This window comes from Westerdykella ornata (assembly GCF_010094085.1).
Source record: "Westerdykella ornata strain CBS 379.55 unplaced genomic scaffold EI97scaffold_2, whole genome shotgun sequence".
NCBI lineage: Eukaryota > Fungi > Ascomycota > Dothideomycetes > Pleosporales > Sporormiaceae > Westerdykella > Westerdykella ornata.
The window spans coordinates 62,329-90,100 of NW_022986852.1; the positions used below are offsets into that span (position 1 = coordinate 62,329).

The 27,772-nt window shown below is 54.3% G+C and overlaps 11 protein-coding genes across 11 annotated transcripts; 7 read left to right on the top strand and 4 right to left on the bottom strand.

The window, feature by feature from the left end:
• Positions 1 to 223: 223 nt before the first annotated feature.
• On the bottom strand, positions 224 to 4,479 carry EI97DRAFT_429642 (phosphoribosylformylglycinamidine synthase). The gene has a single exon (XM_033797488.1). The coding sequence runs from the start codon at positions 4,426 to 4,428 to the stop codon at positions 316 to 318; it is 4,113 nt and encodes a 1,370-aa protein (XP_033657396.1). The 5' UTR covers positions 4,429 to 4,479; the 3' UTR covers positions 224 to 315.
• Positions 4,480 to 5,376: 897 nt separating this feature from the next.
• On the top strand, positions 5,377 to 6,430 carry EI97DRAFT_104263 (uncharacterized protein). Its single transcript, XM_033792913.1, has 2 exons — positions 5,377 to 5,469; positions 5,640 to 6,430. The coding sequence occupies exon 2, from the start codon at positions 5,712 to 5,714 to the stop codon at positions 6,360 to 6,362; it is 651 nt and encodes a 216-aa protein (XP_033657397.1). The 5' UTR covers positions 5,377 to 5,469; positions 5,640 to 5,711; the 3' UTR covers positions 6,363 to 6,430.
• Positions 6,431 to 7,083: 653 nt separating this feature from the next.
• Positions 7,084 to 8,287, bottom strand: EI97DRAFT_368892 (elongation of fatty acids protein 3; the record flags this gene model as incomplete). The annotated part of the gene is made up of 4 exons (XM_033795155.1): positions 7,084 to 7,436; positions 7,487 to 7,699; positions 7,752 to 7,821; positions 7,877 to 8,287. The coding sequence occupies 4 exons, from the start codon at positions 8,285 to 8,287 to the stop codon at positions 7,084 to 7,086; spliced, it is 1,047 nt and encodes a 348-aa protein (XP_033657398.1).
• Positions 8,288 to 9,589: 1,302 nt separating this feature from the next.
• On the bottom strand, positions 9,590 to 12,433 carry EI97DRAFT_104275 (serine/threonine-protein phosphatase 2A regulatory subunit delta isoform). The gene is made up of 7 exons (XM_033792914.1): positions 11,963 to 12,433; positions 11,543 to 11,902; positions 10,876 to 11,484; positions 10,466 to 10,819; positions 10,247 to 10,417; positions 10,069 to 10,196; positions 9,590 to 10,017 (listed from the first exon to the last, which is right to left on the bottom strand). Exons 1-7 carry the CDS (start codon positions 11,984 to 11,986, stop codon positions 9,651 to 9,653), a joined length of 2,013 nt encoding a protein of 670 aa, XP_033657399.1. The 5' UTR covers positions 11,987 to 12,433; the 3' UTR covers positions 9,590 to 9,650.
• Positions 12,434 to 12,548: 115 nt separating this feature from the next.
• Positions 12,549 to 15,160, top strand: EI97DRAFT_429646 (uncharacterized protein). The gene is made up of 7 exons (XM_033797489.1): positions 12,549 to 12,683; positions 12,733 to 12,981; positions 13,034 to 13,379; positions 13,437 to 13,514; positions 13,568 to 13,676; positions 13,726 to 14,406; positions 14,459 to 15,160. Exons 2-7 carry the CDS (start codon positions 12,829 to 12,831, stop codon positions 15,060 to 15,062), a joined length of 1,971 nt encoding a protein of 656 aa, XP_033657400.1. The 5' UTR covers positions 12,549 to 12,683; positions 12,733 to 12,828; the 3' UTR covers positions 15,063 to 15,160.
• A 476-nt stretch (positions 15,161 to 15,636) lies between these two features.
• On the top strand, positions 15,637 to 16,513 carry EI97DRAFT_498195 (uncharacterized protein; the record flags this gene model as incomplete). Its single annotated transcript, XM_033802542.1, has 5 exons — positions 15,637 to 15,927; positions 15,971 to 16,027; positions 16,112 to 16,245; positions 16,279 to 16,362; positions 16,392 to 16,513. Exons 1-5 carry the CDS (start codon positions 15,650 to 15,652, stop codon positions 16,511 to 16,513), a joined length of 675 nt encoding a protein of 224 aa, XP_033657401.1. The 5' UTR covers positions 15,637 to 15,649.
• An 864-nt stretch (positions 16,514 to 17,377) lies between these two features.
• On the top strand, positions 17,378 to 18,419 carry EI97DRAFT_104333 (uncharacterized protein). The gene has a single exon (XM_033792915.1). The coding sequence runs from the start codon at positions 17,677 to 17,679 to the stop codon at positions 18,124 to 18,126; it is 450 nt and encodes a 149-aa protein (XP_033657402.1). The 5' UTR covers positions 17,378 to 17,676; the 3' UTR covers positions 18,127 to 18,419.
• On the top strand, positions 18,130 to 20,251 carry EI97DRAFT_463940 (phosphate transporter; the record flags this gene model as incomplete). Its single annotated transcript, XM_033801392.1, has 2 exons — positions 18,130 to 18,559; positions 18,618 to 20,251. The coding sequence occupies exons 1-2, from the start codon at positions 18,445 to 18,447 to the stop codon at positions 20,249 to 20,251; spliced, it is 1,749 nt and encodes a 582-aa protein (XP_033657403.1). The 5' UTR covers positions 18,130 to 18,444.
• A 677-nt stretch (positions 20,252 to 20,928) lies between these two features.
• On the bottom strand, positions 20,929 to 23,721 carry EI97DRAFT_410650 (uncharacterized protein; the record flags this gene model as incomplete). Its single annotated transcript, XM_033796709.1, has 2 exons — positions 21,787 to 23,721; positions 20,929 to 21,729 (listed from the first exon to the last, which is right to left on the bottom strand). Exons 1-2 carry the CDS (start codon positions 23,665 to 23,667, stop codon positions 20,929 to 20,931), a joined length of 2,682 nt encoding a protein of 893 aa, XP_033657404.1. The 5' UTR covers positions 23,668 to 23,721.
• A 216-nt stretch (positions 23,722 to 23,937) lies between these two features.
• EI97DRAFT_369701 (alpha-1,2 mannosyltransferase KTR1) lies at positions 23,938 to 25,361 on the top strand (the record flags this gene model as incomplete). Its single annotated transcript, XM_033795200.1, has 4 exons — positions 23,938 to 24,124; positions 24,173 to 24,436; positions 24,512 to 25,130; positions 25,205 to 25,361. The coding sequence occupies 4 exons, from the start codon at positions 23,938 to 23,940 to the stop codon at positions 25,359 to 25,361; spliced, it is 1,227 nt and encodes a 408-aa protein (XP_033657405.1).
• An 862-nt stretch (positions 25,362 to 26,223) lies between these two features.
• EI97DRAFT_454816 (uncharacterized protein) lies at positions 26,224 to 27,156 on the top strand (the record flags this gene model as incomplete). Its single annotated transcript, XM_033800580.1, has 1 exon — positions 26,224 to 27,156. One exon carries the CDS (start codon positions 26,224 to 26,226, stop codon positions 27,154 to 27,156), a length of 933 nt encoding a protein of 310 aa, XP_033657406.1.
• Positions 27,157 to 27,772: the final 616 nt, after the last annotated feature.

The window sequence follows — 27,772 nt, forward strand, 5'->3', positions numbered from 1 at the left end:
CTTCGGAACGCAGAGGCATGGGGGGCATGGCCAGGACCCGGAAAACTAGACGTCACGTGATGCCAAGAAAAAGCCTAGACTAAACTTGGCTAGCGTCAATGCCAAATCGACGAGCCAGCAACCTTAACCACACGTCTCCGACTCTCACCAGACATGAACATCGTTTGAATCTTCACTGTCATGACATATTAACATCAACGCAGGCTCCTTATGCAGAATGATGGTATTCCTCCTCTAAACGATATGCATTTACAGATATTCTTCCAAACGCCCGTTCAGGTCTCAGCAATTATGGCAAAACCAACTCCAAAAAAACTACCCAACCCATCTACGGGCGCTCCTGAACAGCCTGTTCCAAGGCCCATGCTCTCCCCACTCCTCCATCTTGCCTCTGGGGATATAGCTTCCCACCTCGCGCAGTATAGTCCGCTCTGGATGAGGCATGAGAGCGAGCACCCTTCCATCCTTGCTGCGAACGCCGGTAATGCCTTGTGGGCTGCCGTTAGGGTTGAAGGGGTATTTCTCCGTCGTGATGCCGTAGTTGTCAACGTAACGCAAGCTGACCAAGCCTTCATTCTGCAGCGTCTCAGGGGTGGAGGACGAGGAGTACGACGACGGGAAAGAGGCGCGACCCTCGCCGTGGGCCGTGACAATGGGAAGCTTAGAGCCATGCATGCCATGCAAGAAGACGGACGGCTCCTGCCCGGGTTTTACAGGGTCTATCACTTCAACCATGCACACACGCGCCTCGTACTGTTCGCTCGCGTTGCGCTCGAAGCTTGGCCAAAGGCTCGCGCCAGGGATGAGTTCCTTGAGCTTCGACAGGAACTGGCACCCATTGCAGACACCGAGCGAGAAGGTATCTGGCCGCTCAAAGAACTGCTGGAACTCCTTGCGCGTCTTCTCATGGAACAGCACCGACTTGGCCCAACCCTGCCCGGCGCCAAGGACATCACCATAGGAGAAGCCACCGCAAGCTGCAAGACCCACGAAGCCTTCTAGCGAGACGCGCCCGGAGATGATATCCGTCATGTGTACGTCGATTGCTGAGAAACCGGCCATGTGGAACGCGAAAGCCATTTCGGCGTGGCCGTTTACGCCTTCTTCCCGAAGAATGGCCACCCGGGGTTTGGCCGTGAAGGCAGACGAGATGGTAGCTTTGAGGGGCAGAATGTTATCCTTCGGGTTGAAGGTAAGTTTGTAAGACAGACCTGGGTCCTTATCGTCGAGAATGTTGCCGAATTCCACATCCGCGCACTGCGGGTTGTCGCGCAGCTTCTGGAGTTGGTACGAAGTCGATGACCATGTCTGTTGCAGCGCCTGTCGGCTGTTGCGATAGACAACGGTGGATCCGTGGGTGAGTGTGAGTTCCTGCTTGGATGATGAGGGCACGCGCCCGATCTTCTTGATCATCCCTGGGGGCGGACCGCACGTAGCGAAGCAACGGTTGAATTCCACTTCATCCTTCTTGCGTACTTGGAAAACGGCTCCAAGTTCCTCGTTGAAGAGCGTCTCGATGAGGTCCTTGGGGTTACTCGACGGGCAGATGCCGTCAAGCATGACGTCCAACCCGCACCGGCCCGCAAACATCATCTCCACCAAGGTGGTGAAGAGACCTCCATCAGACCGATCATGATATGCCAACACGATACCGGATTCGTGTAATTGTTCGACAGCATCGTAATAGTCCTTCAGGATATCTGCATCGTAGACGTCTGGCGCTTCGTCTCCCACCTGCCCAAACGTCTGGGCAATTGCGGAGCCACCCATGTGCTTCTTGCCTTCGGCAAGGTCGACAAACAATAAGATGGTTTCTCCCTCATCCTCAAGTCGTTCCAGGGCCGGGGTCCATGTGCGATCAATACGATCAACGGGAGCAAAAGCGGTGATGACCAGCGACATGGGCGCCGTCACTTCTTTGGAGGTCTTCGTCTCCGGGTCAGACCACTTCATCTTCATGCTCATGGAGTCTTTCCCAACGGGGATGGATATGCCCAGTTGAGGGCACAGGCCAAGTCCGATGGCTTCAACAGCCTCATACAAGGCTGCCGCTTCGCCAGGGTGACTGCTGGCCGACATCCAGTTGGCAGAAAGTCGAACCCTCGACATACGATCGAACAGGCTAGCAGCGGCAAGGTTCATGAGTGATTCTGCCACAGCCATACGAGCGGATGCTGCTGGTGAAATGAGTGCCAGCATCGGCTTCTCTCCCATGGCCATCGCCTCGCCTGTCCGCACGCCTGACATGAGAGAAGTGGCGGTAACAGAGACGTCGGACACCGGAACCTGCCACTTTCCGACCATTTGGTCTCGCACGGTGAGACCCCCAACAGTACGATCTCCGATGGTGATGAGGAATGATTTTGATCCAACAGCGGGGAGCGTGAGGACCCGGTCGACAGCTTCCTTAAGAAGGCCATCCTTGGGTGTGTCTGGAATGTATACTGATAAGCTGCTATCGAAGGCAGGCAAACGGAGCTTTCGTGACTCGACTATGCGGGACATCTTGGGCGGCTTTCCGAACAGGATAGGCATGGGAAGGTCGATAGGGGTGGGGTGGTCTCTGGAATCCCGGTCTGTGAGAACCAGCCGTTGCTCCTGTCGGGCAGTACCGACAACCGAGAAACCGCACCGTTCTCGCCTGCAGATGCGCTTGAAGAGCTCCAAATCGTCTGGACCAACCGCCAGAACATAGCGCTCCTGAGCCTCGTTGCACCATATCTGCAATGGACTCATCCCTTTGTCTGCACTGTCAATCTCACGGAGCTCAAACACGGCTCCAAGCCCCGAATCATGCACCAGCTCCGGAAGGGCATTGGATAAGCCACCAGCTCCAACATCGTGGATAAACAGAATTGGGTTCTTGTCACCCATGCTTCTGCAGGCATCAATGACCTCCTGCGCTCTCCTCTGAACCTCGGGGTTGCCTCGTTGCACACTGGCAAAGTCCAGGTCGACATTGCCCTCGCCAGATTGGACGCTAGACGCAGCACCACCTCCAAGACCGATGAGCATGGCAGGTCCTCCAATCACCAGGAGATGCGACCCAGGGGGTACGATGTCGGGATTCTTCAGAGCATGCTGAGGCCTAACAGTGCCCACACCACCCGCAATCATAATGGGTTTATGATAGCCCCGAATCTCCGTCTCGTTTTCGTTGGTAAAGGCTCTGACGAGGAGTGTCCTGAAGTATCCCGTGGTACAGGGCCTGCCAAACTCGTTGTTGAAAGCGGCACTTCCGATGGGCGCTTCCAGCATGATGTCCAAACTGCTAGCAATGTGGGCAGGCCTACCCACATCACGCATCTCCCAAGGCCGCTCGAAGCCGGGAATGAGCAAGTCTGAGACCGTAAAACCTGCCAGACCAGCCTTGGGTTTCGATCCACGACCCACTGCGCCCTCATCTCGGATCTCGCCGCCAGACCCGGTGGCAGCACCTGGGAAGGGCGACACGGCAGTAGGATGATTATGTGTTTCCACTTTGCACAGAATATGTACCGTCTCTTTCGTTCCCTGCCACTCTCCGCTGATATGGTTTGGCGCCCAGAAGCTCGCATGCTCGCCCTGAAGGACGGCGGCATTATCACTGTATGCACTGACGACGTGTTCGGGATGCTTTTGGTGGGTGTTCCTAATCATGCCGAAAAGTGAGTGGGACTTGTGAATGCCGTCAATTGTGAAGTCTGCGTTGAACTGCTTGTGGCGGCAGTGCTCGGAATTGACCTGCGCGAACATGAAGAGTTCAACGTCAACAGGGCCGCGCTTCAATTCGTGCGTGTATGCGTCGACCAGGTATTCGATCTCAGAACTGTCCATGGCCAGTCCCAGTTCGCGATTGGCGTGTTCCAACGCCGCCCTGGGGCTCTCGTATTCCTCGAAACTGATAGTGGTCGCTTGAGCGGGCTCGTGCTCGCCGAAGAGGAGGTTCAGGTCGGGTGCATGCCTGCTTATGGTCTGCGTCATTCGGTCGTGGAGAGAGTCGGGATTCGGGATGGAGTCTGCGTCGAGGGGCTTGTCAAAGGTGGCGGCGATGACCATGCCACGCTCGATGCGCTTGACGGCGTTCTCGAGGGTGCAGGTGCGCGCAATCATGGTGGCCAGGGAGCTCCATGGCGAAATGGTGCCGGGACGCGGACTGACATAGAAGAGGGCCGTGTTGTCGTCGCGCGGAGCGCCACTGCGGTTCAATGCGTCAATGAGGATCTGGGAGAGGCGATCCTGACTGTCTGGAGTCTCTCCATAGTGCAATAGCTGCTCCAGTACCTTGAACTCTCTCTGATCCAGCTCTTTCAGCGGATTGACAAAGTGCAGCCAGACGGCTCGCACCTCCGAGGCGCCAATGGCTCGGGCAAGCGACTTGAGGCGAAAGTCGGAGAAGGCCAGCGAGCCTGGAAGGACGAGGTACGGTTGCTCGCCCGGCGAAGTCATGGTGTGCCGTCGGGGAGCAGTGGCACTCGACGAAGGGTGCGGGCGTGGTGGGCGCGGTGACTTGCACTGGTGGGGCCCAAAATTTCTGGAGGGGCAGGCGTCGCGCTGGACGCTAAGCCCAAACCGGAATATATTTGTTCACACCTCCAAAACCTCCACCGACTTGCTCAACAAAGTCCGCTCTGTTATCCCTCCGGTTCACTCGTAGTGCGATTCCTCACGTCCGACTGACCAGCGATGAGTCTTAGGGCTACGATGGACCTCCCAATCCGCTTCACAGCGCCTTTGTCCAGACAGAGCATGTCTCAAAACACGACTTGCCCATGGCCCCACCGAAGTCAGTAGCCAGTAGAGCTGCATGGAGCAAGAAATCAATCCAACCCTTTGGAGGAAGCGTGTTCAGTCCGGCGTTGAAAAAAGCGCGATATATTATATATTCTACATTGAATCCCTCTGTCTTTTTCTGTTGTAAATAACGGTGTACAGCGGAGACAGCTTCATAGACCTATTGTACAATAAGCACAGATGATACAAGTCACCGTGGCAGTATATCTTCATCATTTCGTACGTACTTGCAGCAAAGACAGAATATTTTCTAAAGTCGCCGCAAGTATTTTGTTCGCCACCCATGTATCCACAATCCTGCGGAGTAGTCCAGGTAGTCGATATCGTTGCTGGGGTGCGAGCATCGAGCTGACCGGCAACTTCGCACCACACCCTACCCTACTACATTATACAGCAGCAAATGGTTTGGTACTTCGCTGGCCGCCTCCTAAGGCTTAGTAATTCAATACAAGTTGCCCTCGGTCCATATCTTCTGCGAATCTGGCATCAAATGTCTGCATCGTAGACTTTTGGGTCTTGAATCCTTTGCTTGCGGCATGGTCAAATCGTGCACATGCATATCTTGAACATAAGGCATTGCAGCGTGGGAAACCGACGTCTAAAACCCGCAATCGACCCTTAACCTGGGGAAAAAGTGAAAAGGCAAAAAAAGGAGAGGAAAAAGAAAAGAATGTAACAATAGATGCGACTACCTAGGTAAGTTGTAGTTATTAAAACTTCCACCATCCTATACCTATTGGTCACTATCCGATTAGTCAATTGGCCCGATATTTGAAGCGCGGCATCACCCCCGTCTCCAACTTCCCCCATTCATTAACAACACTCCTCTCTCCCCCGTCCCTACCATTGCGCCTAACCCACCAAAGAAAAAAAGAGATGATATAACGCCCGCCCACTCGAACCACCACCGCCTCCAATCATCCCAGATCCAATAAACAATGCCTCCTCTCTGGCCCTGGCCATCCACCACCCACACCGCTCCCAACAAAAACGACCCCAACAACCCATGGCTCTGCGCGGGACCCCTCTCCTCATTCCCCAACATCATTCCCGCCCCGGGAGAAAATCAAGTTCAACTATGCCCGTTGCTCGAACCAGGAATCTCCAATGAGAATGAGAAGAGCACACCTTCGGACACAGATCCGACCGCGCCCCCTCAACAAACGCAACCCACCTGCAGAGTCTTCTCCCCATCCACCACCACCACCTCCCCCTCCTCCTCCTCCTCCCCCTCATCATCACCACCCTCACCTACCCCACCCACCCTACCCTCGCAAACCCCCGACAAAGCCACCGAATCCTCCCTCCTCCTCTTCCAGTACCGCTCCAAACTCTACGCAACCCCTTACCTCTGCCCGCACCAATCCTACCCCCTAACCCACGCCAGCCTCTCCGACATCGAGGACTTTGGCGTCATCCTCAGTGCCGGAATCACGTGCCCTAGGCATGGCTGGACCTGGGATCTGCACACGGGCGAGGCGGACCGGGGCAGGTACCGGTTGCCGCTGTACGAGGTCCAGGTGAGGGAGGAGGACGAGGGCCAGAAGACGGTTTGGGTGAGGAGGAAGGAGAGGAAGAAGATGGGTTGAGAAGAGCACAGCAGCCTGCTTCAAGGGGCATCTATCACTCATATGCCGCACCCACCTCAGCTGCCACGCGGTAGAAGCGACCCAACAATTAGCATTACCTATACGGAATACCCAAGTCATCCTTTCTCGTCTAGTCTAGCACCGGACCCGAGATCTGCCGTCCATCCATTCATTCATCCCAGCACCTGTACATACACAAACGCAAAAAAACCCCTTACATACAAAGACAAGAGCAAGAAGACAAAATCCCACATGCGTGTGGTTGCGGCCAAACGCATCCCACACCACCATATGCCGAAAACAACCACACACGCCGTCTATCGCCTCGTGGCCATCACCCCCTATGATCTTACATAAGCCCACTACGTCCTGCCCTCGTGGTGGACGAAGATAGGACATAGGATGCTCAAAGTGATTACAAGTGCGTAGATGCTTTCTTTTGGGTTTCGTGAACAAAAAGAAGGTAAAGAAGTGGAAGAGAAGGGTAAGAGTACACTGCGCAAACGGAAGACAGTGTAGCTCCATTGACCACCCGTCCTTCTGACTTTGACGGCGAGGTATTACACGCCCGTTCGGTAAGACATGGGAAGCTGGAAGCGTCTATTGATCGTGCGTTCGCGAATGGTTATCAGGGAGACATGTCCTAGGTGAGCCGCGGTGCGATCAAGCGTGTTTCCCTCAAAATGGTACCCGCTAGAGACTGTCGTCCGACGGAACGCAATTACGCCTTGCGGCTGCGAGTGGCACGTCCATTGGGAGTACTGGAACCTGTGGCGCTGGCATGACCATTAGCAAGCGCATGCGCACCCTGGCTAAGGCGTCGCTTAGCCTCACCAACCGTCGGGACCTTCTCATCCTTCATCTCCACAAGCGCAGAAGTAGCCCTACGGCGGCCCTTGGGCACGGGCTTCTTGTAGGTAGCGATGTAGAAGCCGATGAAGAGGAAGAGGTACGACGATATGATGAGGATGCCCGAGACGGCAGCGAACTCCTCGCCGGCGCATTTGCCAGCGTTGGGGAGCCACGGCCAGTAGGTGCTGGTGAAGTAGGTCCACGACGCGAAGTAGATGAAGCCTGCGCAAGGATTAGCTTATAAGCACAACCGAGGCGTGAACCAGGCGTACCCAAGTCGAGGACGAACTGCACAATCTGCATAATGGTGATGTACTTCTTCCACCAGATGCGGATGCCCCGGGCGCTCTGGAAGTAGTACCAGTACATGACGACGTGGACCATGAGGTTAAGGGTGATGACGGGCCAGGAGACGGACGTGTGGCCGATGAGCTGAGTGTAGCACAGCAGAGCAGTCGCGCCATGGTGGTACGTGTGGAGGAAGGCTATGACAGCGGTCAGGGCTCATACCCATCTAGCGGTACAAGTAGAACATACTGAGGGGCTTCTTCTTCAAGAACAGGAAGCAGGTATCAATCAGTTCGACGAACTTGGTCAGGTAATTCAGCTAAGCCGAGTCAGTAAGCGGAGACGGTCGGGCGCGCCGTTGACATTGAACCCACATAATAGAGAACCACCAGCTTCTGGGTCCAGCCACCGTCGTGGTCGCAAATGGCATAGAAGAGGCCATGCCTCACAAGGGTGGGAATGAGCTGCTCGGCGAACAGAGCCAGGAGGATGCCGCTGATGGCGGTCAAGTAGAAGTTGTGCAGTTTGAAGAGAAAGCTCAGCTTGAACGGCGCACGATCGCGCATGAGCTCCCGGCCTCCAAAGATTACAATGTAGTATGTGATGAGAATGATGGAGCAGGTCTTGAGCTCCGAGATGGGTGTCTCTCCGGGAACGAATTCAAACTTCTCGGCGGGATAGCCCACGACCTTCTCGAAGGCCTTGCTGAAGATGGGCCATAGGGCGAGGCCAAAGGGGCGATCGAGCGTCGGGACGCCGTATTGTATCCAGTCCGGGGTCGCCATAGCGGATCGGGAAGAGCGATGGGGTGTCACGAAGAAGAAAAGTTGACGCTCCTAGAAAGGATCAGAGACGCGAAGAGGCTTAGAAGAAGGGAAGAGAAGGGCAGGAATTTGAAGCGCAGAAGGGCGCCGGTCGGCCTGGATGAAGGTGAAAGGGGGAATGAAAAGGAGAAGAAGAGGAGGAGGAAGAGCGGAGGCCCGGCAAGGAGGGAGAAGCGTGAGAAGGAGGAGTGAGAGTGAGAGGATGTTTGTTGGATGAGAGGCGCCGCGCTTTGGGAAAGGGGCCGCGCGGGAAATTGCTTCCTTGCCTGCCGCGCCTAGTCCAGCCAGCCCTAGACTAGTCCCAATATGGCACTGCTTACGAGCTTACGGCAGACAAGTGAATTACGCCGCCGAGGTACAGGTTCTGCCCATCTATTGGCTACCTCTATGCCGCTAGATGTATTCAATAACCGAGAGAATTACAGTAATAAGGCAGCCCTGACTAATAAATAAACATCATGCTCAATCATGTGATAGATTGAAGGGCACATTGGTAAGGGGCAGGCAATGAGAAGCCTCGGATTAGCATGTGCCAATTGCCCCCGTCGGACAGGCGAAAGGAAAAGAAGTGATTCCGAGTACTGAGAAGCGAGCTTTCAAACATCCCAAGCTAACAGCAACCCACCTAGGTATGTGTATCACCCATCATGTAAGCAAAAAAGGAGACGAGATTTCAGCCGTTCAAGTCTATTCATTGCGGGAGGAAGGCCGACCCCCAACCCAGTCTTCCTGTGCCATACCCTATCAAACGGGAAGAAACTGTAGAGAGAAGAACAAAATATAAAAGGGGTACGGGCTCGGGGGATTCAACCGCGGAGAGCGACAGGCTTCCTATCAAATCCAAATGCTGTATGCCACGCCGCTGAGAAAACGGGAAGAATGAGGAAGGCGAGGAGGAAAAAACCAACAGTCTCTCACTCGAACCATCAAAGACAAGAAGAGCTGCCGTGTTGCCTGGGGGGAAATGTTCTGTCTGTTGCGAAGAGACACGCCATCCGCGTCGGTCAGACAACCCTAGTGATTGTCGAACCCGTCCGTACAGAGCCATTCGTCGCGCCCGGTCGAGCGCCCGAGCTGCCAGCAGAGTTGGGCCGACTATTGCTGCGCGGCCGTCCAGTAGCCCGCCGTGCCTGCGTCTGCTCCTCTTGCGATGTACGGTGCCGGCGCTGCAGGAAGCAAGCACAAACAAGTCAGATCTCATGACCCAATCCAATGAGCTTCATGACAATGCGAGACGACCCAGAAATCTAGAAATGAAGACTAAAAGTACACCAATCCGGCCACGAAAACTGCACTGCCCTGTCGACCTCGTAGGACGGAAGAATCAACGTACCGAAGTCTGGCTGCTCTGCCGCTCGAGCTCCTTGGGCCGTCGGCTGTTCAGCCCGTCATCTTGCAGTCGCAGCGCTTCCAACCTCCGCTGGCTATCTTGGCTCAGCGGATCGCTGTCGTCCACCCGCATGGGAGATCCCACTTTATTCGTCGACGGTGGTAGCGCCTTTGTTTCGGCTGTCCCATTTTTGCGCGCCTCTGCTAGTTTGGCGAGCTTCTCCCATCGGCTTTCCCGGCTCTTTTGTCTTTCTCCCGCCAGATTCTGATGTTCGGCGTAGTCATGGGAGCAGTCATCAAAAAGCTGAGGATTCACCTCCATAAAAAGCTTCATTGCGTTATACACCATGCCGTGGATCGTCCTAGACTGCGTGAGCATACTGCAGCTTTGCAGCCGTCATACATCTCCATACCTATTCCAGTGTCCTTTTGAGTTCTCATACAGTGATGGAAACATGATGGGCAGAATGACCTCGACATTGTCACTGACGAGGTTGCAGAAGTATTCGTTGTTCCAGAAATACAGGGCCCGTTCAGCCACCTAACAAAACATTAGGGTCTACTACTCAACATGGGATCCGCTGAGCTTACCTGGAAATGCGGGCTCGCAACCGATTTCGCTAATTGGTTGAAAAGGGGTTCCTGGACCTTGGCGAATTCCGCCGGGTCCATCACCTCGAAAATGTCCTCCACCTCATTCAGGAACATGACCTCCTTTGTACTGTTTACTTTGGGCCAATATCGCAGCAGGCCAAGGACAACCTGATTACGTTAGATGGGAAGATAAACATATACCAAACCATCAAATACCTCTTCGGTTAATGCGGCATCTTTCTCCAAAAACTGGACGATACAATACGCCAGCTGCGGGTGGTACATGCTGAGGCTCTTGGCTTTGTGCATGGGTATCAGCACCCGAGTGAGGAAAAGCTTGTGCTCCTCCTTCAGTGGCAAGGCAAAGCCGTTGATAATGGATCCCAAAATCTCAAGCAGTTCAGCAATTCCGTTGAAGCGCTCGGTTTCGTAGATGAACTGGAAAAAGACGTTGTTTATCGATCTTCGAATGTAAGAACGCAGATTGAGAAATTTGCCGTAGATACGGTGAAGGGTGGTCTTCAAGAAATCACGTTCCCGAGGGTCTTCCGAGTCAAACAGTTCCAGAAGCTGTAGATGCATCAGTACACGCACGCGTGGTGCATATTTGCGGCCTCGAAACTCACGTTCAATACAAAGCTGTGATCAATGTATGCCTTGGCGATGTTCGTGTTGAAATCTTGGCTCTCAATGAACCTCAAAAAGAACTCGTACACGACCTGGATATGCGGCCAGGCTACTTCGAGGACAGGCTCATCCTCTTCTGGGTCGAATGCCTCGCCCTGGGGGTTCATAGGGGGAGGAATAGGGCGGAACAGATTTTTCGCAAACATCTCGACAACCCGGGGGTACATCTTCTCGGTGATAACCTGCCGATTATTTGCGACATAGTCGAGAAGCTCATGTAGTGCGAGGCGCTTGATCTCCTTGGATTTCATGTCTCCACTCGCATCATTAAAGTCGAAGATGATATTGCACTGGTCAATCTTCTGCATAAACAGCTCCTCGCGTTTGTTCGGCGGCACCTCGTGGAAGCCCGGTAGTTTCTCCAAGTCACGTTGGCGCTGGTCTGATATGTCGAAACGTGACGAATGCTGTCGCTTCGGCGTCCGAATGCCTTCCACGTTATCTTTGGGCAGCGCCTGCAGTCCACCGAAGATCAGTGACTTCTGTCCGGGCTTGGGGGGTAGGAGATCGCCTGGCATAGTCTCGGTTGCACCAGGCTGGGGAACATGCTGAGGACATAGGTTAGCAGCCAGAAGAGCACCTCAAGAGACAATGTGCTGAGCCTACCGGAGCGCTGGGGCTGATTATTACGCTTGGTGCGAGGGGTTGACCCAGCCTTTGGGCCGTCCCTGGACCGGAGGGGCCTGCATTGCCAGCGCCAAAGCTTTGTTGTCCTCCGAAATGAGAGTTACCACTTGATGAGCCTGACAGGGCTGACTGCCCTGGTTGTAGCGCATTTCCCGCGACCGACGAATTCTCCCCTGAAGGCAAGGGTCTGTTGCGGGAATCTACGAGCTGTGTCTGTGACGAGGTCGGGGTCGCGTGCGCGGAGCTGGAGGGCGATTGAGTAGCGCCGTGGGAGGGAGAAGAAGTGCCGGAGCTGGAGTCCTTCTTCTTGGACGACTTGCCGTCCTTTGCACGCGAAAGCTGTTCGTGCTGGACGCGTTAGCAATCTGCTGAACAGGCGCGGAAATCAACCCATCTCACCACACGCCGGCGGAACTTGTCCATTTTATGATACGTGTTTCGCCCAGGCGGTCAGAAGCTCCGTGTCGAAGATTCGAACGAGTAGTAGCGGGGACGGCAAGGCTTGGTGTAGGCCGAGCGAGGACGGGCCTCGTGGAGCTAGTGCCGAAGGCGAAGCCGTTGCGTCTAGTGTCGTGTACAAAGAATCCTAGCCTACAGATTGGGCATCGAGAACAGAGGATGTAACCGTGTTGAAGACGCCGGAAGTCGGAGTTCGGGGAGAGGGTGAGGGGTCAGGGGACGGCGTTGCGAGAGCCTCGTCCTGGAACGACAACACACCAGATAATGGGCGTAGTAGAGGGGGGGTACAGGGACGGCTAGGCTGCAAGAGAAGGCGCGCACAAGAGTAGAAGAGGTAGGGAGCGCAATGGGAGGCGTGGTGATGGAGCTGCGATATGCTGGCTGAAGAGGTGTGGTTGTCGTAGTTGGCCGTCGTCGTCCACACAGTCTCGCTAGACGGTCGCCAAGCCGTCCGTGCTTCTGTGGCTAACTTTCTGCGGGGTGGGTCAGTTTGTGGGAGAGCTTTTTCTGGGGCTTCTCAGAACATTCATTGTTGAACGGTGAATTGCTCGGTCAGGTGACAAATGACCTGTTTGAAGGCCTGTCCAAGGCAACATACCCTGCGAGGAGGGGAGACGTGAAGACCAACGGTGGACAGCTTGCGACCTTGCCGTAAAAGATAGTTGTAGCAGCCAGCCGCAAACATTTGAAAGAGATCTAAACATATCCAGATGTCTCCCACCAGACAACGCCGGTAACGTGACTTTGCTATCCAGCATTCTGGAAGTAGAATCCCAACATCACTACTCGACCAACGCCACTCCACCATGAACAACTCCGAGCATGCGGATGAGGAGAGCCACCTGGCACCCTGGCTGGCCATCCCAGCCCGCTCCATCTCCGTGGTAGAGCACCCCTGCATCGTGAAGAACCCAGACAAAGCCATCACCTCGCTCGGAGGACCCTTGAAGCTCACCGAGGTCTGTAGCTGCACCGCCGGTGACCAGCATATGTGCTGACACGAAAATACAGAGCTTGCGGGCCAAGGGAGAGTCTGCGCCGCAATCGACAGAGGGTCCTCAGGAATCGCCTCCGTTGATATCAGTGTCCCTGCGACCAGAGGATCCATATGCCCGGCGATTGCTCGCCACCCCCGTCACCATCGACAACGTGCTGCTCAAAGTCACGGTTCCCAAACGAACAGGCAGGAAGCGGAAGCGAGGGTCTTCGGACCCTTTCCTTGCCCATGGCGAGACGCATAGTACCGGCAACAGTGCCTATGTGAAGGCTCAAACTGTGTATCGCAGCCTGCAAGACAATGCAGACAGCTACTCTGTGACTCCCGTGGGAGTTATAGATGAAGCCCATCGTTTTCGAAGTAGGTTTCCAGCATGCTTAAGTCTCTTTCTATCCTCGGCTAACAATCTCAACTCAGTGCTCCCGGATATACAGGTGGCTACCCAAGGAAATCGCCTCATCAAAGACCTTGGAAACACTTTCAAGACGCTCAAGTGTACGTACATGCCTCCTCAGACTCATGAACGCCGCTGACCCTTTGCTTGGCAGGGCCCCAGATTCGCGACTACAACTTCAACACCGAACCCGGCGCGGACCGTTCCCAGCATGTCCCTCTCACGCCCGAATTCCTGCAAATCCCAGTGCAATACGATTACAAGTAAGCATGACGAGTCACCTATTCAGTGCCCCAGCTGACCCCAAATCAGATTCCAGCAGAATCCCTACGTCAAGTACACGGGCGACGCGCGAACAGAAATCAATGTCCAGAAACGCACCACGGTCGAGGGATACATCTTCGTCGACGTCGATGCCGACAAGGTGCCTAGGCGCCCGAAATCCAGCCTTCCCAAGGAATCCACCCTGACCGCATACATGCGGGGACTGATTGCCGCCATCCGGAAGCAGCTAGACGAACGGCCCGTCATCACTCGCCTGCTCCTGTTTAACAGACTCGGATGGGACCAACGCGACAAGATCCGCGAGGCCGCCGTCTACTGCGGCTACTTCTTCTCGTCCGGTCCGTGGCGCGAGTGCCTCATCCGCTGGGGGTTGGATCCGCGCAAGGACCCTTACTACCGACGCTACCAGACGGTGTCGTACATGTCGTTCCGGAGGGGAGGCAGCATGGCCAAGACGCAAAGCGAGGTCAACAGGCATATGTCAGAGATGACCAAGAAGAATCCCAAGCAGCTGGAGAGGGAGCACATCTTTGACGGCGAGACGGTCGGGAGCACGGGGAATCTCTTCCAGTTCTGCGATATCAAGGACCCCGTCATCCGGAAGATCCTAGACACGGATGATATCCGGGAGACGTGTTCGCCCACCTTTACGGGCTGGTACCACGTCCAGACATGGGCCAAGGCGACTGTGATTCTCAAGGACAAGATGTAGGTTCATGCATCGATTCTTTGGTTTCGATTCGATGCTAAATTGACTCAGCAACCGCATCATTGCCGGCAAGGAGCTCAAACCATGGCTCTACGAGCGCATCCTCACCTGGTCCGATCGCTTCGACGATAGGGAAGTGTACGAGACGTACAGGGACGAAATGTTCGACAAGGAGCTGCACAGGGAGAGGCTGGAGGAGCACCGACTTCTTAATGCCGTCCGGTGGGCGGCCAAGAACCCGAGGTATGCGTTTGATCGCATGCAGGAAACCATGCAAGCCGAGGATGCTCGCGGGAGCGAGGAGATGCAGGAGGAAGTAGAGGAGGAGGAGGAGACAGATGAGGAGGGCGAGGTGGACGTTCCCGAAGATTCAGGAGAAGAGCGGGATGAAGAAGCAATCGCGCAGGAAGAAAGGGAGAAAGTGCCGCAGTTCGCACCCGGAAGCGAGGAAGGAGAACTAGACGACTCGGAGGACGAGGACGAGGGCGAGGACGCTGAGGACGAAGAGGAAGACGAGAAGGAGGACGAGGAGGAAGAGGAGCATGACGACGAGGATGAGGAGGACGAGGATGGGGATAGCGAAGGTGACTCCGACGACATGGAAATCGATGGGCAGGAGAAAACTGTCTCGAGGCGGACTGGGAGGCGGCGTTAGATGATACCAATGGCAGCGTATATCTGCTTGACGTTGAGATTCTCATCGACGATAATGAAGCTTATACTGTTCTAATGCTGCTGTGTAAATGATAAGGCCCAGTTATACAATATAAGTCGGGTCAAAATCCCTATCCTTTTCTCCGAATGAACCATTCGCCGTAGAGGTGATAGAGATGATACTCCGTACCCAAGCTTGACAAAGGGAAGTATTTCCTAATCCATGTGTGTTACACAGTACTCGTACTCATCGCAGCATCTGTGACTATCGAAGAGCGACAACAACAACAAACAGCAACAACTACATAGTGACGTGACATTTCTATGGAGAGCCTCATCTGATAATATCAATTCACGCCAGCCATGCGGCTGAACGAGCTACGCCTAACCCGTATCCCTAGCGTGTACCCTATAGATCCATGCATCCATCCATCTAGACTTCCCAGACTTTCACCATATATAGAAAACCTCGAGGTAGCACTGTACACAGTAGAAACCTTTTGCAATACAACACCATACCACAGCAATTTCTCATCTAGCGACCTCACCAACATCAGGTCAGGAATTCCAACAACCACCACTACCACCATGGACTGCGTCCCTTTGCACGTGCAGAGGATATACCTGAGTCTATCAAATCAGTGTCCGTATCATCAAAAGGTCCTACAGGCTCTCCGGAGGGGCCAAAGCAATCAAGGACGTCCCCGTCAGCGAGTATCAGGACGCATTAGACTATCTGCGACGACTCCCCATCGTCCAAGTGGACGTCTGCTTGGCCGCACTACGGAGTTTCGCATAAGGGCTCGATGGGGGAGGGATCCGAAATGGCACGGATTCAAGAGGTCGTTGGGTGTTGGTGGGAAGCGGTTAGTGCTATAGCCTTTGGAAGACTTGTGCCCCAGACAACAGGGTACTTGAAGCAGGCAGTCCAGTTCACCATGTCCGGACTGTACAAGATAGCCAAAGGTAAAAGATGTCAAGACGCGTGCAAGACACTAGCATATGGCTAGATCCCCCCATCGAGTTGTGAAAATGCCTTGGAACACGTAGAGAACAAGCTCAAGGACTAGAAGGGCAAGTTGAGACTACCCTATTCGGAGACTGGGTAGCCGACAGGGATATGAACGTGAAGGTTGACTACGCGATCCATTGTGAAGATAGTCGTGACGCGGCAGAAATATTTGGTAGGTATCAGACACTACTGGTGCGCGTCACAGCCTTGTGTACTCTGCCAGAAGTTGTAGCAGATGCACCCCCCGCCGAGGTGGACGCGGTCCACGGGTCTTCTCAGCAACGAAAAGGTTGGTAAGAAAGAGCTACAAGAAATCAGTCAAGATGTATGTGCTGAGACGATCGAGTCCGGACAATCGCTCGCCAGCTGAGGAAACCGTCTCGGCAAAATTGGGAGAAATGATCATGCGCATCGCGGAAAGCAGATACTTTCCTGTCTAAAAAAAAAAAAAAAAATGATTGTGAGGGTAAAAGACTCAAAAAACATACAACACCGCGCTATTCGCACCTGGTCACCCACGGTACTACTCAACGGGCGCTACACGGCTTGTGTATGGTCGATCGGACGAGAGGCCCAATTTTCCGTGTGCTATGGTCGTATGTGCTTGTTCATGTGCTGATTTCATATATAAACCGCATGTGTAACGTTGAAGCCACCCAGCGGCCAATCATGGACATGAGATTCCCTGGGGACCGAGAATATTCTTGTCGACGAATATTACAACTTCCTTGCTATAATCGATTGGGAGTTTACGCAAACCGCGCCTGTTCAAGTGAACCAAGACGTCGTCTCACACGCGCCTCAAGTAAGTTTACCTTGCCCGTACCAACGCACCGGGTGTGGGCATACAAATCCGACCTTTATCTAGTCAGTCAAAACATGCGCGAGGAAGAAGCCAAAACAACGAGGAAGAAGCCAAAACAACCGAGAAGTGCTCCGAGAAGGAGCTGAAACGGTGATCGAACAAGAATCGAGGGTCATCTGAAGATGGCGAGAGGGATGGGGCAAAGAGGATTTGGAATGTCGGACTCGGCATTGCGAAAGAGCGACTGGCAGATTACCATGAGGTAAGATGTAACACTCGTAATGTTTGTATTGCATACAGCTGACGATTGCGTTGGTCAACGAGGAGGGCGTAGTAGGTCGGACTGGAGGGACTGCGTAGGACTCTAGGAGTTGAAAGGTAGGGTAGGATCACGTGAGGAGGGGTTTGTACTGGTACCTATCCAGGTAGGTATACTGCCCGCGGGTGTAGAGTACCTGGGTATGCAGACTACTGAGTAGTCGGAGTATTGCAACGCTCCTGATTGGCTAGCGGTCTAGTAGTACCATTCTGCGTAGTACATGGATTGGTACGCCGTGAATCTACCTCGACATTAGTACATACAGTTAGTACTGGACGGAGGTGATGATAGCAGCATGTCTCTTCTAAGGTTCCGGGTACAGGACTCACCATCTACAAGTACTTGGAACGAGCAGGAGGAAATTCGGATCATTATCATGGGAGATCCCACCAGATCCAAGCGGAGATGATGACGTGAGAGAATTGCATGCTGGCGAATGCATCCCGCGAGTTTCGACATATGGAAAATGTTAAAAGGAGATGGGGGGGCCCCATCCAACACGCAGCAAGCTGTTGGGGTCTTGGTACTTTTGGTGGTCTGGTGGTTTTGGTGTTCGGGCACCTAGGGACTCGTCCACTCAGAAGGGAGACTTCAGCAACGTGCTCTCAAGTCGCTCCATGGGAAATCCACCGGCGGGAGAGGGCGCAAAGGCAAACGGAGGGATGCCAAGGCCAAGCAAACGGCAAAGGCGGAAGGCTCGTAATCAAGCTACAAACGCGTTCCAATCGATACAATCGATTCAGAAACGTGCGCCAGGAACCGTTCTGAGTGGCCAATACCGCGACTTGGCCATCTCTGGGCATTTCCGCCCAGGTACAGGGCCGCGACCGGCGCCCGGCGAGAGAAGGGCGGAGATTTGTTGCGGCCAAGAGACGGCCAAGTCTCCCAAGCCTGCCGTTCCTCAAACTGCCTGCAATCCGGACTGGTGAATGGAGGATCCACCCCGAGAAAAAGTCGAAAAAAAGGTTCCTGTGCTTGGCCTACCCTTGGCCTTCCGACGGCGTGAAAGTGTCGCTCCTACACGACTTGGCGGGGCCGCCACGCACCAGACCCTCACCATCCTACTTTGTTGGTGTCCAAGTCCGTAGTTGTAAGCCTCCATCCAGCGCCCTACTAGGCATACTGGGTGGTATATAAAGTATTCCGCGTCGGACGCAACCAGGTTGCTGGATTCTCCCCCAATTCACCACCCTCTCCCTCCATCCTCCCCTCTTCTTCTTTTTCTTTTTTCTTCATCGTCGTCCGCCATGGCCATCCCCGCCATCACGGCAAAGTACGACTGGATCCTTGCCATCACCACCATTGCCTTCGTCTTCTCCGCCTTTGGTAATGGTGCCAACGATGTCGCCAACTCTTATGCCAGTATGTTTCTTTGACTGCCTCTTTCGTCCTTGATCCCCTCTCTAACATTCAATTCCAGCGTCCGTGGCTGCCCACACCTTGACCATGGCCCAGGCCGGTGTCCTCTCCATGGCAACTGAATTCATCGGCGCCGTCGCCCTCGGGGCTCGCGTCACCTCCACCATCAAGAACGGCATCATCAACATCGACCGTTTCCGCGAGAACGGAGGCAACCCCGGAACGCTGATGCTGGCCATGGGCTGCGCCGAGATTGGTAGTGCTACCTGGTTGATGCTCGCCACCGGCATGGGCTGGCCCGTCTCCACCACCCAGACTGTTGTCGGCGCCCTCATCGGTGTCGGTTTCGCCTCCGGAGCTTCCATCAAGTGGGCCTGGCAGTCGGGCTCCGTATCCCAGGTCGCCGCCTCCTGGGGTGTCGCGCCCGCCCTCGCCGCCGCCTTCTCCGCCCTCGTCTTCGGCGTCGTCAAGTACTCGGTCCTCGAGCGCAAGGATTCCTTCAAGTGGGCCATGCGCCTCATTCCCTTCTACTTCGGCTTGACCGGCGCCATCCTCGCCCTCTTCATCGTCGTCGAAGCGCCCACCGCCCCTTCGCTCGAGGAGTTCGGCGCCGGCAAGGCCGTCGGCATCATCCTCGGTGTCTTCTTCGGCTGCATCGCCATCTGCTACATCTTCTTCGTCCCCTTCTTCAAGCGCAAGCTCATCATGAAGGATCCCCGCATCCGCATCTGGCACGTTCCCCTCGGGCCCCTCCTGCTCAAGGAGAACACCCACCTCTACTTCCCCGGTAAAGGGGAGGAGTACGTCACCAACTACTACCAGGATGCCTACGGCGAAGTCGTCGCTGGCACCAAACGCGACGAGAAGCACCATCAGGGCAACGGCGACGCCCAGGAACTCCCAGGCCCGCCGTCCGATCTCAAGAAGCCATCCGACCTTCCCGAGGATACCGAGAAGAGCGCTGCCGACGACACTCCCTCCGGTCCCCAGCTCAAGCGCAAGCGGCAATCGGAACCCTACGAGCGCTTCATTGGTCCCGTCCTCCATCTCTCCTGGGGCAATCCTCAGAGGTGGTGGGGATACATCAAGTTCGGTCTTCTCCAGGGTGTCACCCGTGATTGCATCACCCACGATTCCGAACGCCTCCGCGCCATCCACGCCAGGGCCAACCGCTACGACGACCGCGTCGAGCATCTGTGGACCTACTGCCAAGTCATCTCCGCCATGATGATGAGCATCGCCCACGGTTCCAACGATGTTGCCAACGCCGTCGGTCCCTGGGCCGCCGTCTACGAGACGTACAGGCAAGGCAAGGTCGCCACAAAGTCGTCCACGCCCGTCTGGTTCCTCGTTGTTGCAGGTCTGCTCCTCGGCCTCGGTTTCTGGTTCTACGGCTACCACATCGTCCGCTCGCTCGGCAACAAAATCACCCAGATGTCGCCCACCCGTGGCTTCTCCATCGAGCTCGGTGCCGCCGTGACCGTTCTCCTCGCCTCGCGCTTGGGTCTCCCCGTCTCCACCACCCAGTGCCTGGTCGGTTCCGCCATGGGTGTCGCCCTCATGAACTATGATCTCGGCGCTGTTAATTGGAAGCAGCTGCTGTACATCTTCTTTGGCTGGGTCGCCACGCTCCCTGCTGCCGGTCTCATCTCGGGCCTGCTGTGCGCCATGGCCCTCAACGCACCCCACTTCTAAACATCTCTTTTCAGGGCTACACAGTTTATCTGGGTGGATTGGCGTCTGGGAGTCTCATATTTTGAAAACCGCGGCACCGTTGTGCACTGTGTAGAATTAGATGGCTTTCTTTCAGCGCAGCATCCGTCGTTATCGGGAGCGGCAAGATGGTTTGAATTGAGAAAATGAGATCGATTGTGATACCCTTCAATTAGACTTTGGCTCGAAGATGGAAGTGCTGGGCGTGCTGAGCCGTGACGATCCATGACTGCCTTGCATAACTGTGGTTTGGGCGGAGTGGCTGCGGGTGTACCCGTATGCATCGGAAGACATGTCATGCTCACGGAACCGTTCCAACGAACCAGCAACAGAACATGTGCCCCTGTTTACGTACGTGATGACGTATCTCATCAGAGCAGTTGTAGCGAGCACATGCACAGCAATAGCCGTGACGGAAAGGGATGGAAATCGACAGCGTATCGAGACTCGGAGTGAAGAAAAGGAGGTTACGTGAGAATGAACGTGCCGTGTGCGGTCAGCCCCCAAAAGGGCAACCGCTGGCAGCCAGGCTGCGCCACAAGTTAACGCCACACTTTCACCCATGTATACTGTATTCACTCGCCGCTCGGGGGTATCGTAACTGCATCTCTAGTATCTCAATCGAGAACCTGAGTACAAGCACATTCCACTCCACTAGCCTACGGCAATGCCCCCTCTCCCGCCTTCCCATTCCCCCACTCCAACCGCTCCGCCAACATCTCCCACGCCGGTTCCCCACCCACACGTCCAATATTCCGCAGCCCGTCTCTCAGGAAGGGCAAAAGACGCCCTAGCTCCTTATCTACCGTGCATAGATCCCCTTCGAAGCTCGGCGGCTTCGACGGCATAGGATTGCTGGGCCTATCTTCCGATTCTTCAACCTCTTCAGCCTCCGTCGGCGAGTCGTCATCCAGCGTTTCGACGAGGGCGGGAATGATACTTTTCCGCTTCTTCAGCTTCGGTTTCGTTTTCGTTTTCACCGTCTTCTTCCCATTATGTACTTGACTCTGCTTAAGCGCCAACCCCCCCTCACGTGTCCTTCTCTCATGTGCATCGTGAAACAGCACAGCGAGATCCAGCACCGAAATCACCGCTCCGTGAATCATCTTGAGATTCTCCGACAGCAGCGCCTGCTCCTGCAGCCTTGCGAGGAATTTGACGTGAATCCCCGCCATCTCGTCGATATCCGCGGCTTTGGACATGGCGGCGAGCATTTCCGCGTGACCCCGGGCGATGATGGTTTCGGTGAGGTAGGAGCGCAAGAGGTCGGTGAAGACGAGGAGTTGGTTGCGGAGGCGGAAGCTCTTGTTTCTGTGTTTCGGGTCGAGATTATCCATGGCGCGGGTGTCGAGGGCTTGGAGGAGGTACTTGGCTCGGTACGTTTGGAGGAGAAGGGTTAGGATTTGTTGGTAGATGGGGAGGGAGGAGCGTTGGATGATGTTTGCGATGGACCAGGGGAGCTGTGGGAAGTCAGCTGGATTGGCATAGAAGATAGGAGTCGTTTGAAAGCAACTTACGGCATAGTCAATTGACAACGTGGCCAGCCCCTTGACAGACCGTGTCTGCGTCCTCGTACGCACCGAGCGAACGATGATCCCATCCGTAGCTGCCCTGCCTAGCACACTCCCAAAAACACCGCGTGCCATTTCCGTTAAGAGGAACCGGTCGTTCCAGCCCCGCCTCTTCGAGTCCATTCGCTCGAAGATGGCATTGGCGAGATCCTGGAAGACAGCACCATTCACGCCGAGGTAGATGATGTGAAAGTTCTCCAGCACACGTAGCAGCCCGCACTGTTCGAACAGGTACGAGCGTAGGACCGTCGATGCCAGCGAATACTTGCTGTTAATCCACCCGTCAAATGCCGCTTGGAACAGCTCCGAAAACGGCGATAACGGCAGGCCGGCAGTTCTACATACAGTGACGCGATCTAAGCGAGGCTCTGCTTCCCCAGAACGCGTCATGTCGTCGTAGATTCCCAGCTCCTTGAGAAACACGACACTCTTCCCGCTGTTGAAGATCTTCATCGCGGCGGGTTCCAGGAATGCGGGCGACCGTAAAGCGTTTCCCTTCCCTCTTCGAAGCACATACCGGTCGTGCCAGAGGGAGCTAGACTCGCTGCCAGAGTCATTTTCGAATACGAAGAAGGTCTCGTCATTGGAGCCTAGCTCTCCAGCTTCCATCCACTTCCGGATGGGCTTGAGGTAGGTTTGTAGGCACTCGAAGAACAGATCAGAGAAGTAGTCAAATATGTTGATTTCCAGCGTCGTCTGCGCCAGCGAAATTTGCTGGAAAAGCGTCTCCAAGTGTGCAAAGGGGTTAACGAGCAGTTGAGGTTCTACATCCGAAACCAGTTGGGACAACCGCAAGAGAGGGGCAGATAGCTCTTGTATGGATGTATGCAGAGCAAGCAGGCTCACTGCTTTTGATTCCTTGGGCGTAAGATATTCTTGCTGTAGCGACGCTAGAGACCGGTCGTAGTCCGTAAGCCGCCTCCTCACTGCTGCTTCAAAGGTCTGTACCAGAGGTAGAGAGGACGGACGCCTTGTCCACTGCCGTAGACGGTTCAGGTCGCGTCCAATAGTCGCAAATTGGGCCAGTAAATGATTTATTGTCTTTGGTATCGCATGGCTGAAGGTGTATCGCTGGTTGACGCGGACATTCCCATGTGAGGTGTCAGAGACATATAAGGAAGTCCGGAGTCCAGCGAGCATGAAAAGAGTCTCCCGAATAGCTTGAAGCTCTGTTATTTCAATTTCTCCAGTCTCCGCATGCGGTTGTGCTTTCCAATACTGGGCTTTCGTGATATCGTCCAGTAACTGTCGATCAATGGGAATGACATAAGAATCGAGCGAATAGGCATCCCCCTCGTCTATGCTAGATGGAGGAGACTCCTTCCTCTTCTTCTTCTCAACCCTCTTGATGATGCCCTCCTCTTCGGAAGATTCGGCCGCATAATCGATATCTCTCCATATCTCCTCATCACTGTAAGAGTCATCACGAAGAATCTCCTCCCAGGTCAACGGCGGAGGTGGTGTAGGTGGCCTGAGCAGTTCCAGAGCCGCCACCTCCGAGTTCTCCGTTGGGCGGTCGGCAAGCTGGAGCAATAGAGACAAGTATTCGGGAATCCATTTGTTTCGAACGCCTTTTAGTTCGTTTAAGCGGCTTCGCAAGGCATTTGCGAGATCGTCTCTATTCTGCACTCTGAACTTCTCATCCAAGCCTTCGAAGGCGCGTTGGACCTCGAATTGATTCGTCCGATTATATTGGTGAGCCCTGAGACCCTTCGCGGCGATATCTCTTGCATGTTTGTAGGCGCGTTTGTTCGTCTCCGGATTGAATCCCACAATCGCCTGGATCAACTCATCGGTGAGGGCCGCAATCCTTACATTCTGAGCCATCCCGCCACAAATTAAGGCCTCTGGAGCCGCACGGAGCCGCTTTTCCGGTTCTCTGGAGGTTGCCGAAATCCGACTTGTTCACATCGCGCCTGAGCGACGCGCTTGTAACGACTTGGGCGCTAAACCCAAAGGGGTAGCTCATTCAACGACGTGATTGCGGAGGAAGCGGCGGGGGTCCGTGCACAGGATTTCATATTGGAAACATCTCACCAAGTTGTCAAACGTCGACTGGCTGGCCGTCCTTCAAAAACCACCCATGTTCTCTCCGCTATGGCGCTCCCCAAGAGCATGCGGCTGCTCGCAGCCGTTACTCTGTGTCTGCTCATTTATATGGTAACGCTCATCTTCCGCGCGCCCGTTGAGCTGCAGCTTCCGGCGAAGGGGACTTCAACCTCCGCAAGGGTTCGGGGTTGGGACCCAGAAACGAAGAAGTGGAATCATGACCCCCAGTTAGATCGTATGTATGCTCATTACCTTGAAGGACACCGACTAACAGTGTAAACAGCCTCTGGAGAACCACCAGGACCGTTGCGCCGAGTCGAAGGGAACAACTATGCGCCCAACAATCCGAACAGTGCCCGTATAAATGCAACGATCCTGAGCTTAGTACGCAACTCAGAAGTCGACGACATGGTGCGGAGCATGCAGGATTTGGAGAGGACATGGAACTCCAAGTTCAATTACCCGTGGACCTTCTTCAACGACGAGCCGTTCTCAGAGGAGTTCAAGAAGAAGACGAGGGCAGCTACCAAGGCCGAGGTACGGTATGGTATGTGAGATTCCCTTGGAGCTCCGGGTTCTACCCGGCTTGTCAAAGCGCGCCGCTGGTAACAACTCTGTGCAGAACTTGTTCCAAAGGAGCACTGGGAAGTCCCCAGCTGGATCAACCGCGACCTCTACGATGAGTCCGTTTCCGTTCTTGTGGCGCAAGGAGTGCAGTACATGGAAAAACTCTCCTACCACCAGATGTGTCGCTGGAACTCGGGTTTCTTCTCCGAGCACCCTGCCCTTGCGTCCTATCAATACTACTGGCGTGTCGAGCCCAACGTGCACTTCTTCTGCGATATTGATTACGATGTCTTCCGCTGGATGCAGGACCACAACAAGACTTACGGCTTCAACATCAACATTTACGACTCTCCGGAAAGTGTGGCTACGCTGTGGCCGGAGACACGTAAGTTCCTGGCTGATCACCCAAACTATGTACATCCAAACAATGCGCGAGCGTGGTTGGAGGATAAAGAGAGACGGCCGGAGAATAATCAAAAGGCAAATGGCTACTCGACATGCCATTTCTGGTCCAACTTTGAAATCGGCGATCTAGGTTTCTGGAGGAGCAAGAAGTATCGCGATTACTTTAATCACCTCGATCGTGCGGGCGGGTTCTTCTATGAAAGATGGGGCGATGCACCAGTCCATAGCATCGCGTTGGGGCTCTTCGAGGACAAGGAGAAGATCCACTGGTGTGTGCTTTTCTCCATTTCCCTGGAACACCTAACCGATTTCATCTGTGACGGAATCTTCTGACAACCCCCAGGTTCCGGGACATTGGCTACCAGCATATCCCCTTCTTCAACTGCCCAAACAATCCAAAATGCTCCGGCTGCGTCACCGGTCGCTTCACCGATGGAGAGAAGTGGCTCAACCGCGAGGACTGCCGTCCACTATGGTTCAAATACGTCGGCATGGATTGATCCATTGCGTCATGAGCACGCAAACGTGCAATATTTGTGTCTTCATCATTCATTTTCGACTTCTAGGGGCACATCTCTTTCACTGCCGCATATTAGCTTTGTGGGTGGCGACGGCACTGTTTCATGACTCTGTGTATGATAAGTGTTTGGAGAGGCAGTCTAAGGATACCTGAGATGGCGTACCGGTTTGGCGTTCTGGGTCTCTATCACGAGGATTCGATGGCATGGCAACCTGCATATAGACTTGCGTATGAGCAGTGGAGGAAAACTGTGAACAATGGGAAGTAGGTAAGCTCGAGCCACGCGTCTTTGAGACCTAACGTTAACAATGTGGAAGTGCAACACGACTGCCCCCAAGGCTCTCACGAGTGTTAGAGCATGTTCTTTAACAATCAGTTACCGTTCACTCTTCGACTCGGGAGTCCCAGATCACCATATTACTATGAAAACTGTCAGGGGGCGTACTGGGATGCGGCGCGTTGCTCACCCGTACATTGTGTGCTTACAGTCAGACTTTCATTGTGTAGCACTGGAACACTGGTGAAAAGCCAAGGTTGATGAATATATATCAGATGCTTTAAAATCCTGGAGGCGCTCTGGCACCCGTATGAATACCTCGAACTTCTCCTCCTCGCGTCAACCTTAATCCGCTACACAACCCACACTCTGAACCCATACGGCGCACCTATAACGTGGACCATAACCCAAACCCATACCCCGACCACGCAACCCCAACCGGTGCCCCAAACTCAAAGTCCTTCCCCAATTTCAACAGACACGATCGCTAATTGAGAATATGCGGTTTCTGTCCTCCATGGCAGGTTCTCTGCTTTCACGAAAGGCGATGTTCACCAGGGCTATCATGCCCCAGCCCGACTGCCCTCTTCTCTCTCTGCCCTCCGAAGTCCGTCAGATGATCTGGCAATACGTGTTCGAGTATGATGATCAGGATACCAATCGTCTCTCCTCGGAGCAGCTCGCCCTCCTTGCAACTTGCCGGCTCATCAACTTCGAGGCGATCCACCTAGCTCTGCAGAACACGAACTTCCAGCTCACATGTCCGGCATCGAAGTCGTTGAGTTATCGCAATGGACTCAGGCACCTTGGCCCTCTCCAGCTCCATCTCCGGTACATCACCATCACCATGCCCATCGAGAAGATCAATTGCGGTCCCAACAACCCATTCCTCTTGACGCAGCTGCCCCTCACAAAGTTGACCATCATCCTCACGGACAATGTGTCTTATTCACAGCGCCAAGGGCCCCACGCGGCGTCTTTCGATCTGCGGTACCAACTCGTCTCGGCGCTGCTCTACCGTTCGCCTCCCAGCACGACCCAGACCGTCGAGGGAGGAATCTCAACCGTCACCCTCCAAGGTGATACCACAGAGATCTATCTCTCCCGCCTGCAAAGTCTCGCCCGCACCGTTAGCGTCAAGACCTGGAACTTCGCCCCAACGAAGGACATGCTCTACGACGTAATGGCGCACTGCCGCGCGCACGACGTGGAAGTCCGCTATCAGAACACGCACATATCGGACTCAAGCACGACCTATTGGTTGTGGAGGGCCTTGACGCACTTCCAGCTAGTCGATAGCCGTATTAAGATTCTGAGGTTCAGGGGTGTGGCGGGCCTACTGGGTGGTGCCGATGGCGCGATGGCGGTGCGTGAGACTGAGGCCAGCAGGCAGAAGGAACGTCTCTTTGGGTGGGTGTTCTATAACCGCGGGAACTGTGAAGTGATGCGGATTGCTGAGGCGAAGGAATTGGGTTACCGGGCGAGCGATGAGGCATAAGTGGTCGAGAACGTCGAAGAGATGATGGTGTCTTTGGAGGATGGCGGATTTTTTTGTGGCGTTGGTGAAGGATGAAGCTCGTGCACTAAGTAGGAGATCCCGATGATGGTTTACTTTGGTGGGAGGTATACTGCGGCTTTCCACGTCCGACTGAACATCCAGCTGCAATTCCTCTGTAGTTGGAATTACCTACCTAGCAGAAGTTAACTAGCTACGACTTAATAATGCGACAGGTGAAATTTTCTTCTTAAACATACTACTATACGTAGAGGCACGCTATAAAACTAATTGCAGGACCTCCTATATTGCTGCTCTGCTAGCTGTTTAAATTAGATACAGAAACCTGCAGTACAGAGGAAGTGCAGGGGGTTGTTCAGTCGGACGTGAAAAGCTGTAGTAGGTACAGGAATCACTCCAGTGACAAGTCGCTTCCAATTCGCCCTGAAAGCACGTATTAGTCACGGGTTTTAAAGAAGGCGCAAAGCGCTTGTCTAGGTACGGTGCTCTCTCACTTTCACTACCTCGCTACGCTAAGCGACTTCTCTTAGGCGCCCGCCAAAAACACACGATTACCTCTTGCATTGCCGACCAACCCAGGAAATAACCTGTCCCTCTT